General features: G+C 64.0%; 1 protein-coding gene across 1 annotated transcript in view; it reads right to left on the bottom strand.

The window, feature by feature from the left end:
- The window catches only part of ESRP1 (epithelial splicing regulatory protein 1), a 21,469-nt gene extending 21,411 nt beyond the window's left edge, over positions 1–58 (bottom strand). Inside the window, exon 1 of the mRNA XM_010016489.1 lies at positions 12–58. Within this exon, the coding sequence (XP_010014791.1) occupies positions 12–58 (47 nt within the window). The remainder of the gene's footprint in view (positions 1–11) is intronic.
- Between the last annotated feature and the right edge of the window lie 181 nt (positions 59–239).

Raw genomic sequence — 239 nt, 5'->3', positions numbered from 1 at the left:
GGTTGTTCCCCGCCGTGGTCACGAAGAGGATCACCAGGTAGTCGGGAGACGCCGTCATGGTGCCACCGGGTCAGTAGGAAGAATAAAAAACGGGGAAATGGGGAGAGGCGGGAGAGAAAAAGGGGGAAAGAGAAGGGGAGAAGGCCAGAAACTTTCCCTGCCCGAGGCGCTTCCAAGCGAGACCCAGGCGGCAGAGCCCTCACCTGCGGCCTCGCCGCCCAGGTGCCGGCGCGGGAGGC

Source organism: Nestor notabilis, unplaced genomic scaffold (assembly GCF_000696875.1).
Source record: "Nestor notabilis isolate BGI_N333 unplaced genomic scaffold, ASM69687v1 scaffold17616, whole genome shotgun sequence".
Classification (NCBI taxonomy): Eukaryota; Metazoa; Chordata; class Aves; order Psittaciformes; family Psittacidae; genus Nestor; species Nestor notabilis.
This window is presented reverse-complemented; position numbering and strand designations above follow the sequence as displayed.